The sequence below is a fragment of the Lactuca saligna genome, chromosome 2, assembly GCF_052625555.1.
Source record: "Lactuca saligna cultivar CGN05327 chromosome 2, ASM5262555v1, whole genome shotgun sequence".
Taxonomy (NCBI): Eukaryota; Viridiplantae; Streptophyta; class Magnoliopsida; order Asterales; family Asteraceae; genus Lactuca; species Lactuca saligna.
The window spans coordinates 66,693,565-66,708,572 of NC_136418.1; the positions used below are offsets into that span (position 1 = coordinate 66,693,565).

General features: G+C 36.0%; 1 protein-coding gene across 2 annotated transcripts; it reads right to left on the reverse strand.

Moving 5' to 3' along the window:
- Positions 1-44: 44 nt before the first annotated feature.
- LOC145031057 (F-box protein At2g32560-like) lies at positions 45-4,788 on the reverse strand. 2 transcript variants are annotated; one of them, XM_078979517.1, is made up of 6 exons: positions 4,024-4,788; positions 3,092-3,603; positions 2,897-2,976; positions 2,617-2,795; positions 1,597-1,671; positions 45-359 (listed from the first exon to the last, which is right to left on the reverse strand). In XM_078979517.1, exons 1-6 carry the CDS (start codon positions 4,091-4,093, stop codon positions 172-174), a joined length of 1,104 nt encoding a protein of 367 aa, XP_078835643.1. In that variant the 5' UTR covers positions 4,094-4,788; the 3' UTR covers positions 45-171. The 2 variants fall into 2 exon arrangements, with proteins under 2 accessions (XP_078835643.1, XP_078835642.1); XM_078979516.1 differs by having other exon boundaries at positions 3,092-4,787.
- Between the last annotated feature and the right edge of the window lie 10,220 nt (positions 4,789-15,008).

A 15,008-nucleotide genomic window follows, 5' to 3' on the forward strand; every position in this document is an offset into this window, starting at 1 on the left:
CAATTATTACAAAAAAATTATTCTTTCTGGAAACAATGTAAAAATGATATAACACAGGGACTAAAACTGTAATTTAATCTCTAATTCTAAAACGTACGGGTATACGAAAAGTAACCTACAAGTAACTTCCTACTTGAGTGTTATACATTTATAAATGAGATTTTTCTATTATTATTCCAAGATTTCAGCAGGCCAAAATTGTTCCCACATTGAAATCTCATCTTTACGATTTAGTTTTCTGATTCCTCCATAAAACCCATCTGCCTCGTTTCCTTCCTCACGATGCTCTTTCCTGTGTATCATCGTATGTCTCCATCGTGATCCAGGAGCATATTGATTGAACTCCAACACCACAGTATCTAAACACATATAACTTTTTTCATCATCTAATCTAAAACAATAATATATTGGTTTAAAAAATTGACAAAATACATAAAAGCCCACTGTATTTCCCCCATTTTTATGGTTTCACTGCTATATTACAGTTTTGTCAATAAAAGTCACCCAAGTTTGATATTTTTTTCTACATATTGACGACTTTGACTTGTTATGACACGATTATAGCATATTAAAACAGTTGCAATAGAAAATTGTTAAATGTAGTGGCTTTACTGAAAATTTTGATACTAATGTTCCACTAAAGCCACTAAAATTGTCAAATTTTTATGATTATTATTGGCTAAAATAGTGTCTTTTATTTATTTTGGCCTAAAAATTCATTTGTTAAATTTATTTAAATTTGTGTTTTTTTGGTATCCTGATGAATTTTTTTTTACAGAGAAACAAGGAAAGCTTCGAGTCCAAGCAATTGAGTATACGAGGTTTTGGGCTTTTACATTTGTGTCTCACAACATGCTTTAATTTTTTTTTTTTTACACCCATATACTAAAAGGGGTCACGTGTAACAATTTTGTAGAAACTTTTTAATTGCACTAAAAAGAGGACGTTTTCGTACTTAAAACGTAAAAGTCAAAATTACGCAAATGCCCCAAGGCTCGACCCCACAAAATTAAACCAAAGAAAACAAAACCGACAACATAATTAAAACCACAAGTTGGATCATTGTAACTCAATCAAAAACTCGAGAAGAACATTAATGATTTTAATGAATGGCATACACCATGGACCATTCCACTTGACAAAACAAGCGCAATGTTTTAATAGATCATGACAAATTGATAAGTGTACAACATCTTTCTGGACCACTTTTTTAAGAGGGTGTGCATTGAAATATGACATATTCCTAATCATAGATTTTAATATAGGTATGGACCTTATAGAATAGTGAGGTTGTCGGGTGATAGGCATATAATCAAAGATGTCAATGTTCAAAAGGGAAATAATTGTCAACTATCACTTTTATGGGGTCTATTTAATAGTTGGACACGTTTAGTTGTTATCATATGAACAACATTAAGCCACACCATGGATCCCATATGATATTCATTATGAACGGCAAATTAGTTACGTGGTTGTTTACTTTCTTTATGTAATAATAAATAAATTATTCTTTTAGTAACCCCTGAACTGGTCCACACAGATAAATCCGAATCCGAATCCGCCCTGGTATTTTTATGTAAAGTAATAAAAACTTACCATTTTCATGGCAGTGGCAATAAGTTTGATTACCATCACATGCTTCTAAGTGGCCTACAACACCATACCACCAACCTACAAGAATAATAAATAATAAATAAAAAAAATTGAACATCTTTTGAGATCATATGTTTGTTGTTTACATTTTTAAAGAAAATTGATATCTCAAGAAAACAAGTGATCAATTTTGACACAACTTTGAATAGCTGGCTTTTCCCAAAATGAAGGAAACGTTATCTTTCATTAAAAAAATAAGAAAAGCAAAGTGGAGGTGAATTATTGGTTATATTCCAATAAAAGAACTTTAGAGCAAGACAAGGAAAAAAAAAAGAGTAAATTACACAAATGGTCCCTATGGTTTGGGGTAATTTGCGCGTTTGGTCCATAACTTATTTTTTTAACTCGGAAGATCCCTACTGATTGTTTTTATTACATGTTTGGTCCCTATTGTTTATTTTTGTTACGCGCTTCGTCCCTATCATACCTAAAAAGACTATTATTTAAATAAGAAAAAATGATGGGGTACGTAAAGTAAGGTGAGAAGGGTGAGATTATGGGTGTGTTTATTAAATAAATTAAAAAATAAAGGGAAAAATAGACTTTTTATGTAAGACAGGGACCAAGCGAATAATAAAAACAAACATTAGGGACCTTCCGAGTTAAAAAATAAATTAGGGACCAAACGCGCAAATTACCTTAAACCATAGGGACCATTCGTGTAATTTACTCAAAAAAAAAAAAAAAAGGATTCCAAATTAATCGCAGCCAACTACACAAACGAATGTGTCATGTTGTAAAGAGCATCTGCTTTTCTTTCTTTATAATATAAAAGATTTCACAAGGCATTGGAGAATGATATCATTCTTTACATGGAATAAATTACCGAGACATTTTTTATTATATCAAGAAATAGCAATGTACTTTGATTGATTTATTTATTATAAAATCTTATTTTATAAAATCATAGCAATGTCATGTATATACATCGCTTTAAATAATGAGGGAGAAGAAAGTACAAACCATAAGGAAACTGTTTATTCCTTCTCCATTGAATCTCAATGTGATCTTTTGGGCGTAAATCATTCAAACAATCTGAAATATGAAGATCATGAGGTGAATTATCAACAGGTGGGGCCCTCAGCCTATCCCATGTGACACCTGTCTCAATTGCAGCTGCCCTCCTCCCATGAGGTGGGTATCTGCAATATTTCCAATAAATAGCAATGTACTTTCATTATTTGATTTTTGAAGTACAATGTCTTAATGAGAAATAAAATTGGAAGAAGTAATTGAGCTCTACCTAGCCTGGAATGTATCTGTATGAGAATCATAACTAAGGTCAGCATCATAGCAAGATAGCATGAACCCAACATGCCCATTCTGTAAAACAATAATTATCAAACATGGTAATCGGAATCATATTCCATGGAATGAACAATTCCATGGAATCCATGATTCCATAGTACCGAACACTGCCAAAAGAATGAAATCATACCTCACGATTGAAGACCTGAGCAGGGAACCAGAACTTTCCAGTCTGAAGCGCACGATAGCAAGAAACTATGGAATCAATGGGAGGTTGAGAAGAAAGCTTCATTTTCTTGCTATCATTATAAGTAATAGAGCTAGATTTAAGTAAAATAACAGGCCAAAGTTTACACAAATAACCCATTAAACCTTTTCGATTTTCACCATCAAGAAAGTAATTCGATTGCTTTTTAGAAGCAATATGTAATTGCCATTCTTTGTAAGCCACGTCACCAATCACTCTACCCCATCTTTTCTTCATATGATCTTCCCAAAGGTGATCACTCAAACACATATCCCTTAAATAGCTACAAACACAAGCCATTTTACAAAGCCCATCGGGTTCAAGCTTTTCAAGTATGCATTCCAATGCCAAATTAGGCAAATCCAACACAGACATCTCATTCTCATTCTCATTGACCTCTGATGATGTCATATTCTCGGAGTTTCTTGTGGTGTTGTTCTTTTTGATACCCTTTGCTGAAAACATAAACAAGAGGGTCTTCTTCAAGAGTTTAACAGAGGGGAAAAGGGAAGACAAATCTTTCCAGAAATAGAAAGAGAGTAACCTCATCTCATATGCCCAAGAAGGGAGTGGTTTGATGGGAAGAGAGTATTTAAAAAAGAGGATGAATGAGAAGCAAGTAACGAAGATAAAAAGCATTTTAAAAAAGGGGGAAGATGTGGAGAACAAAGCACCAGTTTCTATTCTTCAAGAATTTCAAAAGCCCCCACCTTCCAAAATTAATGGGGTTTTCTTTCGTTTCTGTTCAGACGAAGCCCACCCAAAACCCAGCTTGTGGGCCTCGTCTTCTTCGATGAAAACTTAAACCAGAAAAAAGTTTCGAGATTGAGGATTTACAGAGCGAGATGAGAGAGAATGAAAGGGTCAAGACTTACCTCTTTCGCCAATCAAGAGAGAGAACGTCAGATCTAAGACGGGTTTTCTGACAGAAATATCAGTGGGCATGTGTATCAGATTAGATTCTGAAAGAGGATGAACGCATCCAATAAATCGTTGAGAAAGAAAACACAAAGTTTTGGATAGAAATCAAGTACAAAAGTTGTAAATTAGGAGAAACAGATCAGGGTAGTTGAGATTGTACCAAGAGTTAGGTGAACCCAACAACTAAAAATGAAAGGATAAATGTAAACAATGGTTTATTTCCAATACACAATAAACAATTTAATGGTATATTCCAAAAAGATAGCTTGAGATGATGATTGAAGAGTCGTGGTAAAGAAGAAGAAGAAGAAGAAAAGATGTATTATGATGGAGTTTTTTGATTGGTAGTTCACTGGATTCTTCTCATCAACAACTCATTTACACAATGTTCTTACGCACACCCACAAAAACATACTTCAAGAAAAAGAAAATGCGTTGGCTTTTGTCTTTCCCTTTTCCGTGTTTATCTTTTTGCTTTCTTTGGGGAATTTTGTCAAACGGGTTATGGGCGATAGTTGATGTAGCGAAGAAGGATGATAACTGATAAGAAAGGATTGTCTATCTTTACGTGTGTGTGCGGCTGCTTTGAAAGATTAACTTTTTTGAGTATGGGATTGTGTGGATATGATTTTGGGAGCTAATCCCTCTCTCCCTCTCTCTTTTTCTCTCTCTCGCTTCGCCATTTTATAGCAATAAGCAAGTGGAAAAGCCTACCGATACAATGGGGCAATGGGCGTAAAGTTGATATAGTTATTTTATTGGCTGATATAGTTGACGGTGATTTTGTTATTTTTTTAATATATGAATCCTTCTTACACTTTAAATATTATTTTATAAACCGCCGCCCATACGAAGAAAAGATAATGTTTTGTCATAATTTCCTTTTTAAGTTTCAATTATCTTATACATAATGATTTTAAAGGGTAATTGATTATGTATTTTGTATATATTATTTTTTTATTTTTAGAGAATTTCATATATATCATTCTTAAATTTCAAAATATCATATTTGTTCAGTTATATTTATCCTTCGTAAACCTTTAAAATATCATATTTGCTCAAATCTTTTTTAATAATGTTTTTTAATATTTTATAATCATTTTTTATACCTTAGAATTATTATAATAATTAAAAACTTTAACCATATTATCTTTACGTCTATATAATGGAATGTGAACTTCTAAATTGTTGGAATGTCCCATCTTGACAAACAAAAAGATTCATCTTAAACCCTCTCTATAGAATGTCTATTTTGATTTTTTAGTTTTTGTTGTTATTGATTATTATCATGTTGTAGATAGAGAATATTTTAAATATTATCATTTATATTTTGATATTTAAAAAATGCATATATGATATGTTGATATTTAAGAAGAGCATATATGATATTTTGATGTTTAAAAAGGACATATATGATATTTTAAAATTTTATGAAGGGTAAATATGATATTTAGAAATTTTATGAAGGGTAAATATGATATTTTAAAATTAAGTTGGGTAAATATGATTTTTTGATGTTTAAGAAGAGCATATATGATTTTTTTCTAAGCAATTGGTTAGTGGTTAGATGTTAAATCTGCCAGGTTAGTCAATTCGTCCATGTCTGGATTTGAACCCGAGGATTCGAGACCTCCTGTCTAAAAGGTTTTCACCTCTATCAAGTGAGCTAGTCTCACATTGACGATTCTTTTACATGATTTACTTAATTTTTTTTATATAGTTTACTATTAAACTATTTTCTACCATATTTTCTAGTCGGCATCATCCATTTTCATCTTTATTGTTGATTGACACCATCCAGCTACAACAAGATACCTTACCTTCACCACCATTTGACACAACTATTAATCCCCACCGTAGCTAATATAGTGATAGAAGCATGGGAATGTTAGTTTAATTTACCTCTTAGTTTCATGCTTGTTTTGAATTGAAGTTTTGTTTTCTGTTTAAAAAAAAATCAACTATCCCTTACAACATAATTGATTCAAACGATCAATTAAATAAACAAATTGCATCGTAGAATGGAGGTGGTTACTAGCGATGCACAACTTAAGAAGAAAGGGGCGAGAGAGAAGTGTAGGCTTAGTTGGTTTTCGCAAAGTAGCTAATATAGTGATGGGAGGATGAGAATGTTAGTTTAATGGTTGTTGTTGAACAAATAATTTCCTAACCTCTATGAGATCGTCAAAAAATATTATTTCCTAAACAATAAATATAAATTTATTTTATAAATCATGTACAAAGTAATGATTAAATTAATCAAACCCTCAATCTTATTAGATCTTAGGTCAACTTAGAAACCCCTTCTACTCATCGTATTTGGTTTTATAATGCTATTGCACATGACTTTGATAGTCATGATGATATTACTGCGGAATATCTTTAATAAAATATTTTTATTTCCCATTTCTATCGATTAGCAATATTTAATCTGTGGACTTTCGAAAATCTCTTTCATGTAATCTCTACTTTATATTGAAAAATTACTAAATTAGTTTTGTATTAAATTTTTCCCACTTCAATTATACAATAAAAAAGTAAACAAAATATATATTACATATTCTTGATTAAAAAAGCTATATTAAATTTCAAAACTAGTCCATGTTGTTTACAAAAAATAACATTTTAAAGACAATTATAGAAAATGTCACGCCGCTAGTCCTTATGGTTTCAAGTTGTATGATCCTTCACACTGGTAAAATGTCTATTCTACCTTTTTCAGTTTCCTTTTTCAGTGTATATATATATATATATATATATATATATATATATATATATATATATATATATATATATATATATATATAGGGTATGAGAGATTAAAGAGGCCATATATATATATATATATACACACACACACACACACACACATATATATATATATATATATATATATATATATATATATATATATAGGGTATGAGAGATTAAAGAGGCCATACAAGTGTAAAACTAAAGCAGTAAACAATTAACCTCATAAGCCAAAAGATAGATTCATGTTCAACAAAATCAATTGCAACTTAAAACAAAAACATAGAAGGAATATATAAACATACCCTTGTAGTCCAACATAGAGCTCCTCTTCTAGATTGCACCCAAGGAAGAGATCAACAAAACTTGACATCACTAAAACCAACGAACACATTGAACGCCAAACCAGGATTTGGATTCGACGCAAATGCTCTGTGTGAAGAGTTAAACAAAATATGTTTGAGTTAATCAATTAAAGAAAGCACGTAAGAACACTGAGATCTAGATTTGTTTTCAGCTCACTATGCCCGAAAAGATACAAAGAGAATACGAGTACAAAAGTGTTATGCAAAAAGCTCTTATTCTATACTCTAAGTACTTACCTTATTTATAAGGTACTCACAGACCAAAAAAATACAATGACTAAACATGACATTAAGAAACATTCTTATGCCTTGTAAATATATTAGCATAAAGAAAGTCCTTAAATTTTCGCTATTTACAGACCCAATGACAAAGACACTACATTTCGACTCTCATAACAACTTTCGACCTAACATGCTCCTCCTTTGTGAGAATAATCGAATCTTCAAGGAAGTGTCTTCATAGCCTATAGCAAAACATTTCTTATCTCCAAGTGCCAAAGTAGGATTTTCTGAACCTCTACCTTGTCTTCATTATCTTTCTTTTGGCAATTGTTGATACGAAGCAAGACGCTCGAAAAATGAGAGTTCGTGTATCTCTCCAGATCATCAGTACGAAACAATAATTTCTTCTTTTCTCTTTTTGTTATTTTCTCTTTGAAAGACAACCCAAAGTAGTTGATGAATTATTTCTCCGTCTTCAATTTCATCAATGTTGATGTTTCCTCTCAGAAATAATTTTGGAACCTTTGATGATTTATTGATTGCCATGGCCAGATCAATATCTGTTTCTACCAAGTACAAATAGTAGCAATCAATAAAATCCTTGATATATGTCCATATCCAGTGATTAATGCATCACAATTTTCTTCATGGATTTGTGATTTGTGTACTTGACTCAAAAAAATTTTCATTGTGATGAGATTGTTGAGATTCATCAATAGAAAACATGCTACTGTAAACTCGAATTCCACATTGTTAGCTCGAACAACAGAATATCAAAAATTTTGTATCCATCCTTCAAATGGAATATTAGGGACTATTGATAAAACCTTCACGATTTTAACAAGTGACCACACCTCTTCTTTGCTTTTACCAAAAACTGCATGAAAACGAATCTTCAGTTTCTTGTAATCATCTTGGTCTTTAAAATTTTCATCAAATGTCCCAAAAGTTTAAACAAATTTAAACTTTTTAAAACAACCAATTTACTAAAAGAAGTGTTTACAAAACCATTGTTTCCAAAACATTGTTTAAAATCAGAGTCTCCCATGATCTAATCAATCAGGAAATCTGAGGATGTGCACGGTCACGCCTTGGCCTTGCCACAATCATTTGAAGTACCTAAAACAATAAACCGAAACTGTAAGCATGAAGCTTAGTGAGTTCTACCAAAGTACCAAAAAACAAACAAATAATATATACAACAAACATATCGGGTCCAATCAACAATCGGGTTGGAATACCCTAGGCCCAATCAACCATAGGCTTTAGTCATCATCGGGATGGAATACCCTAAGTTGGAATGCCAATATATACAACGAGTTTAGTCAACCATCGGGTAGGAGTACCCCAGGCCCAGTCAACCATAAGGTCTAGTCATCCTTAGGATGGAATACCCTAGGTTGGAATGACAATATACAACCAGTCTAGTCATCCTCGGGATGGAATACCCCCAGTCTGTTGGCTCATGCACAAAGCAGTAAATCCTCAACTACAACTCAAAATATGTGCACATATAATATATAAACATATAACCAGCCAACAAACTATCAGAAAAATATCCATTAAGTCCAAGTCTCTAATCTTCAGATCTAAATCAAAATGATGTTTAGATGGATAGAATTTCCAACTTTATCCATAACAAGATCACAAACTTCAAAGATCTAAACTATATGTACTTAAAGTTACCAAAAGCTCCTAACACCCAAAACTAGCTAGATCTAATAATATCATCATCAAGATTAAAATTTTATACCTCTATAAGAAAGATCAATGTGAATAAAGTCTGGATCTACAAGCTCCAATGCAACCAACACTTCATCCATGAGTTCCTTCTTCTCCAAGGCGCACCAAGAACACTCCAACGCACTTAAAAACACGTTCTTTTTTATCACACGGCTCAATCTAGGGTTAGGGTTTCAAGAGAGGGCATTGGAGAGGTGGAGGTTGAGAATGGAGTGGGTTTAGGGAAGTTAAGGATCTTAAATAGGGCTCAAACCATGAAAATAGGGTTTGGGCACTGATCGAGTATGCCCTGCGTACTCAATATACGCCCAACGTACTAGGGGTATCCTAGTACGCCCAACGTACATGTTGAGTATGCCTAGCGTACTTGGGATGCCCTGGTACGCTCTGCGTACGCGGGTGGCCCAAAATTGCCTAACTTCAAACGGTCGTAACGTTTTCGTGCCAACTCCGTTTTCGACGTTCTTTATATCCACAAGAAGGTATTGAATATTATCTAAAGATCTTAGACTAAAAACTTCTCAAATAAAAATCCATATTTCATGCAAGAACCCGGCCTATGACTTCTCCCTTTCTACCATTCGACCTAAAACACAATTCAAGGGTAAAATCTCTTAACTAACATTATCACCTTCCACAAGGACTAAAATTTGACTCCTTAAGACCCAAAGCCTTACACAATTAACTTTCTGCCCACGGACCAGAAATGGCAGGAAACAGGATGTTACAGTTCTCCCCTATTTCAACTAGATTTCGTCCTCGAAATCTGTCTCGGTTAAGATTTCTAAAATAACACCAACATATTCTATAAACTCCCTTTAACCATATCGATATCAAAGAATCTTATAAGTAAAACTCAAGAGATCACTTGGAAACCCCCAAGTGCCAGCAAATAACCTAATAACTTGAAAAATGCTCAGACACAACAATTTTCTTTCTCTCCCTAACTGCATGACCTAACTGTCAGAGAAAACCACACAAACCAGTGACTCTTAGTACTATAATCACAAAACTTCCTTGTCACTATACTTCCTGAAACCGGGAACCCATCGGTATGTTCTCAGAAACCTTACCCTAAGACTGATGATCATCCATTCGTCGAGCCTACCCCTAGTCCCTAACTGGGGACACCACCAAAACTTGCTGAAAAGATACTCAAAACATTCTGATCGCGAATTCCGACCAAAAACTTTAAATATACTCTTGACTTCCTGAAAAATCATCACCAACCCGCTGCACCCATAGGCATAAGAATGGCCAATCCAAGAATTCACACATTGCATCGAAGTCCCTCATCAGCTTAGGTGTACCTCCACCTAACAAATCACTCGAGATTTTAGAACCAACTCCTCATACTGGAAATCAACTCCTAATAGACAACTCACAAGAAGATGGAGTCCACCATAGAAACCATTCATTAAGCGACCCCCGGTGCACAAATAATATATCATTCTAGATAACTTTTCCTGACCACATGATCCAAACCAGCGGGTCACCGAGTCTCCCGACTCCCAAGAACAACGTACTGCATCCGTAACAACGTAATTTTTCAAAACAATTTTTCATTTCTTAAAAACATAATTTCATCCAAATCAAACCATAAAAATCCAATGTATCATAATCATAATACAAAACATGTTAAATCCCAAGATCAAATAAATCCAAATCTGCCTGCGTGTGTGTCTGTACGAGTCATGCCGGCGCCTTCCCTCGGTCCTCACTAGTACCTGAAACACATAACACAAAAACTATAAGCATAAATGCTTAGTGAGTTCCCCAATATACCACTTACACACATATGCCCTTGAGGGCTGTGAACTTCCGGTCCATGTGTCTCAGGGGACTTCCGTCCCGACCCGGGAAACCTTCCGATCCCACCCGTGTCGACCTTCCGGTCCATAACTCCCCGACCTTCCGGTCTACATAATAATGCCTTCCGGCCCATAACATAATGCCTTCCGGCCCAAATCAAGCATAACATACATATCGCATACAAACACAGGCAACTTAACATATAGTGCATATATCTTATAGCATACCAGACCTTCCGGTTACACATAAGTACCCTTCCATGTATAGTATAGTGAGAAGACTCACCTCGTATGATGTCGAAGTCTCACGTGCTTGATATTTCTGAATCTCGTAACTTCGACCTAGCCTCGCCTAATCACTTCAAATAATTATTCTAAATCATTAACGGATCTCAAGGCTATACTATATCCCTTCTAAGATTCTACAGAAGGGTAAAAGACCAATTTACCCTTCCCTGACCCAAAAGTACACATGTTGACTAAAACCCTAAAAGTCAATAGCAAGCAATACGTGGGGCGTACCAGCTCCTGTATGCGGGGCGTACCCTTGCCTTCCAGAAATGGGGTAGGCAACCCCTTACGCGGCGCGTACTGGGATTACGCCCATCGTAATGCCCGGTTTCTTTGTTCAGCCCATTTAGGTCTTAAACAGTTAAGACTTGCATCCGAACTTCAGATCTGAGCCCTCTTATATGTCTTAAACCATAAAGTTGGAACCTTTAAGCCTTTGCATGGCTGTAAATGTCACTTTGTGCTCAAAACACCTTTCCTCTTTCCATAATGAGACTATAAATCATGCATGCCACAAGATCCACATCCAAGACTTGATTTTTATGACTTCTCAACACATTTTACACTAGAAAAGGCCAGATCTAAGCTTATGGAGACTCTTTGCATATAAAGTCTCCAACTTTGAACCAAAAACCCTAAAAATGGTCCAACAAGCAAAACTTATGAAGAACAAGGAAAACTTTGAGCTTTTTACCTCAGGACGGATCTCCAACCACTGTAGAACTCGGATCTACACTTGTTCTTGAACTTCTAGCTCCAACAATGGCTCCCTCTTCTCCTTCTTCACCTTGAAAAGACAACTTCAAGCTCAAAAACTCACACACAAGCTAAAGCACAAATCTCAGCTCTCCAAGGGTTCTCTCAAGGGTGTATGGTGGCTAGGGAAAGGGACTACATGTTCCTTTTATAGTGCAAGGCCGGTGTAACCTTGGGTACGCCTAGTGTACCCGGATGAACATGCGTATAAATTAAGCGCATGAGTACGCGCGGTGTACGCCCCATTACACCCAGCATACTCGCCAAATCATCTTTTCAACTTCAAGGGACTAAAATGCCAACTCTCCAAAATAAAAGGGCCATAAAGCTAACCTGGAATTTGGGCTGTTATAATTCTCCCCCGCTAGAACCAGACTTCGCCCTCGAAGTCTTATACCGAGAACAATTCTGGATGTTGCTCCTGCATTTCTGACTCTGATTCCCACATCAGCTCGGACCCCTTCCGATGCTGCCATTGAACCTGCACCAATAGTATCTCCTTGTTCCTTAGAACCTTGATCTTCCGATCCCGAATCGTAATTGGTTTCTCATCATAATTTAGGCTTGCATCCACCTAGATATCCTCTAATGGTACCACTGCTGACTCATCGACAATACACTTCCTCAGCTGCGACACATGGAAGGTATCATGAATCTAGTCCAACTCCATAGGTAGCTCCAAGTGATACGCTACCTTAACCACCCTCGCGATCACTCTAAACGGCCCAATATACCGGGGTCCCAGCTTGCCCCTCTTCCTGAATCGGATCACTCCTTTCCAAGGAGATACCTTCAGGAGCACGAAATCACCAACCTGAAATTCGAGTTTGGATCGTCGCCTATCCGCGTAACTCTTCTGGCGACTCTGAGCAGTCAATAACCTCTGCCGGACCTGCTGTATCTGCTCTGTCGTCTGAAACACTATCTCTGTACTATCCATCACACGCTGCCCTACCTCGCCCCAACAAATGGGAGTACGACACCTCCTTCCATACAACAACTCAAAAGGTGGCATACCAATGCTCAAGTGATGGCTGTTGTTATAGGAAAACTCAACCAAGGGAAAATACGTGTCCCAACTTCCACCGAAATCCAATACACATGCCTGAAGCATGTCCTTGAGCGTCTGGATTGTCTGCTCGCTCTGCCTGTCGGTCTATGGGTGGTATGCGGTACTGAAATGCAGCCTCGTTCCCAACTCCTTGTGAAACTTCTTCCAAAATCAGGAAGTAAAACACACATCTCGGTCTGAAACAATAGAGATCGGAACTCCATGCCGCGATACCACCTCCCTCACGTATAACTCTGCTAACTTTTCAGCAGAAGAGCTCTTACTGATAGCAAGAAAGTGAGCGCTCTTTGTCAACCGGTCCACAATCACCCAAATCGCATCGACACCCCTAACAGTCCTTGACAATTTGGTGATAAAATTGTGACAACCCGAAATTTATTTCCGTCATTTTTAACCCCTTTTCCGTTAATAAGCCTCGTTTTATTTAACTATCCGTTAACTTTTGGACTGGCTAATTAATTTGGGACTTTTATAAATTACTTAGTAAGGGTTGAAACAAATTAGAAACACCCTCGGTAATCCTTTGAAAAGTTTTAGTTTCAACCAAATCAAAATACGACCACTAAATCGGGTGCGACCAAAAGCCCCGTTTAACGGCAATATCGGGTAGATTTCCACTGAGCCTCAACTCAAGCCCCTATATTAAGGAGAGTAAACTTCATTTCCACCCTTTTTACTCTCTCTCTACACACACTCTCTCTCTCTACAACTTATTTTCGAGCCAAAATCATCCGTTTCGAGCCCCAAACGAGTAAGCAATCTACCCTAACTTGTTATATAGCTTAGCTAGCATGCAAATTCGTGTTTAAAACATAAAATAGGGGTAAATTCATGTGTTTACAGCCCAAGAACACTCTTGGACCATGAACACCATTAAATGGGGTTTTTAAGCCCCAAAACCCCTCTAAACTACCCCTAAGGCTTAGATATGGCCAAATGACTTATGGAAACGGACTTAGAACACATTGAACTTAAGTTTTGGGGAGTAAACTTGAGTTCATTGCCCAAGAAATTGCTTGGGCCATAAACTCCCCTTCATGGGGAATAAACTCAAAATCAAGTGTTAGAAATGCACTCAAACACCTCCTGTGGCCTTGGAAAAATGTCTAGAAGCAATCCCATAGATGTAAAAGCTTTAAACATTAAAGAAACCAAGGAAATAGGAGTTTACAGTCGTAAACCCCCCTAGGAAAGGTCCATAGGATGTAAACTCCTAAAAGGTGCCCAAATGATGCCCTAAACTCCCCATTTGTCTTGGAAAATTGCTTAGGATTTTATTCCCTATCATTTAAGCCCTTAAAACACCAAAAGAATATGTACATAGGAGCTTACGACCGTAAAATCCTTGTTTAGGGCCGTAAACTCCTTAATTGGTCCATTTGATGCCTTAAATCCATTCATACACTTTATATTTGGACCTAGCAAAATTCCACAAGTGATATAAGACATTTTGGCATCCTAGAACACCCTCACCATGAGTTTACGGCCGTAAACTCATGGGGATTTAGTCCCAGGGCCATGAAATCTATAAAGAGTTTACTCTTGAAGAGTAAACTCCCTATCTAAGCCATACACACCCTTAAATGTTACCCGGGACACTCCAAGCACTTAACCAAAGTGTTTTTCCGCACTTTAGGATGCGTATACGTAATTAATTAGTATTATATTTACTAATAGTATGTAAACATATATTATCATATGTTAATAGGTCACTAAGTGTGTTCAGGTCTTTACTTGACACCGAGCACCCAACCGGCACCTTCATCGGAACCACTTCCATCAGGTGAGTCCATACCCATGAATTAACCTTTTAAATGTTTTTACATGCTTTTAGGGGGGAATACAAGTTAAACATGCCAGTTATTATATCAATCACATGTGATTGATAATACGCATGCACAAGGATTCGTTACACTATTAACTGTTTT

Bases quoted from the DNA above. Each gene is read 5' to 3' on its own strand.
- LOC145031057 (XM_078979516.1), bottom strand. From the start codon at position 3,787: ATGCTTTTTATCTTCGTTACTTGCTTCTCATTCATCCTCTTTTTTAAA. The intron at 1,672-2,616 runs GTTTGTACTTTC...TTATTCTTGTAG, and splicing joins GAATAAACAGTTTCCTTATG to GTTGGTGGTATGGTGTTGTA. The intron at 360-1,596 runs GTAAGTTTTTAT...ATATGTGTTTAG, and splicing joins TTGCCACTGCCATGAAAATG to ATACTGTGGTGTTGGAGTTC.